This window comes from Daktulosphaira vitifoliae, unplaced genomic scaffold (genome assembly GCF_025091365.1).
Source record: "Daktulosphaira vitifoliae isolate Bord-2020 unplaced genomic scaffold, ASM2509136v1 Scaffold_1, whole genome shotgun sequence".
NCBI classification, from domain to species: Eukaryota; Metazoa; Arthropoda; class Insecta; order Hemiptera; family Phylloxeridae; genus Daktulosphaira; species Daktulosphaira vitifoliae.
Genome location: NW_026099572.1, coordinates 78,979,365 through 78,980,754, shown reverse-complemented (window position 1 = coordinate 78,980,754; position 1,390 = coordinate 78,979,365). Strand labels below are relative to the sequence as shown.

General features: G+C 28.1%; 1 protein-coding gene across 1 annotated transcript in view; it reads left to right on the top strand.

Annotated features, from left to right (window-relative positions):
- LOC126894074 (uncharacterized) overlaps nt 1-1,124 on the top strand; it is a 2,891-nt gene extending 1,767 nt beyond the window's left edge. The window contains exon 2 of the mRNA XM_050664755.1: nt 573-1,124. Coding sequence (XP_050520712.1) covers nt 573-1,000 — 428 coding nt within the window. The 3' untranslated portion in view covers nt 1,001-1,124. The remainder of the gene's footprint in view (nt 1-572) is intronic.
- Nucleotides 1,125-1,390: the final 266 nt, after the last annotated feature.

The following is a 1,390-nucleotide window of genomic DNA, read 5'->3' as shown; positions in this document are numbered from 1 at the left end:
AAAAAAAAAAAAAAAAAAACACATCATGGTAAAATTAATACCTTCTCAGCTTCGCATCGAAGCTAAATAATTATATATATTTAAAATTAATAACAAGGTATTTTTTTTTTTTAAATGGACTTATTTGATTGTTGCCTATCAATCATCAAATTTACAAACAAATGGCTACATTGATAATAATTTTACATGGATATTTACACAACATTTTTGGTAAATAACACAGTAAGAATAAATTAACTGACATTGAAATTTGTTTAAAAATATGGATAAAATTGTATGAAATGCGGGTAAATTTGTAGGAATAAATTCAAGTTTATTAAAATCATTGTTTAAATAACTCTTATTCGATAATTGTGTATATTTACCAAGTATAACTAGTTGAATTTTGACAAGATTTTGTACACTGTACAATTAAATATTACTTAATTTTGGAGCGGCACTAAAAAATCATGGAAGGCAGCTGGACCATTCTGCTAACCTTCAAACATCACCCCTTTCTTTAATATTGTCAAATATAATATTTAAATTTATTAAGTTATAATGAAAATGTTTGCCTTACAATTAATTTGTAGGTTTGTTGGATAAACGAAGCAGATATAGTGAATATTTTGATAAGTTAAAAGAATTGATTGGTCAAAGTGGAAATTCGAACCCTGAATCAGGATCAACACCTCCTGCATCAACATACGGTCCATCGACATACGGTCCATCAACCGAACAATACGTTGCGGCCAGTTCAAATAATGTCGAATCTTCAGTGTCAGCAAAAGACTCTTCAAGTAGCTCTTCTCAAGGATATATTCCAAATATTGGTGGTAGTTACAAGCCTCCAACTGAGTTTGCAGGATATGAAATACCGCAAATACCTTCAGGATATAATCCTCAAATGCCTAGTGGAATGCCTCAAATGCCAACAGGGTATAAGCCTCCTCAAATACCATCAGGGTATAAGCCTCCTCAAATTCCCGGTGGATACAAAATTCCCGGTATATCTAAATAGTGCAATTGCATGATTACACAAATCATTTTAATTATTTCTTATATTTATGTTCATAATTTGCAATAAAATTATACTGTTTGTTTTAATTACTTTAATAAAGTGTATCTACTTAATATTTTATCAACACTGGAAAGTCACACCAAATATTTTAACTTCTTTAAAAATACCTGACATGTTCTTTTCTTAAAAAAAAAAACAATTTCTACTTTTAGGAAACGGTTAAACAAACCAACATACTCTTAATTACATGACTTTTAAAATTTTTTTTTGAAAAATATTTAACTTATAAAAATGCGATAAATTAAGCTTATGTATATTATAATTATTTAACCTTTACTTGGGCTTGTATTTTGTACTTACATGACATTAAAGTAAATAGAAATTATTATT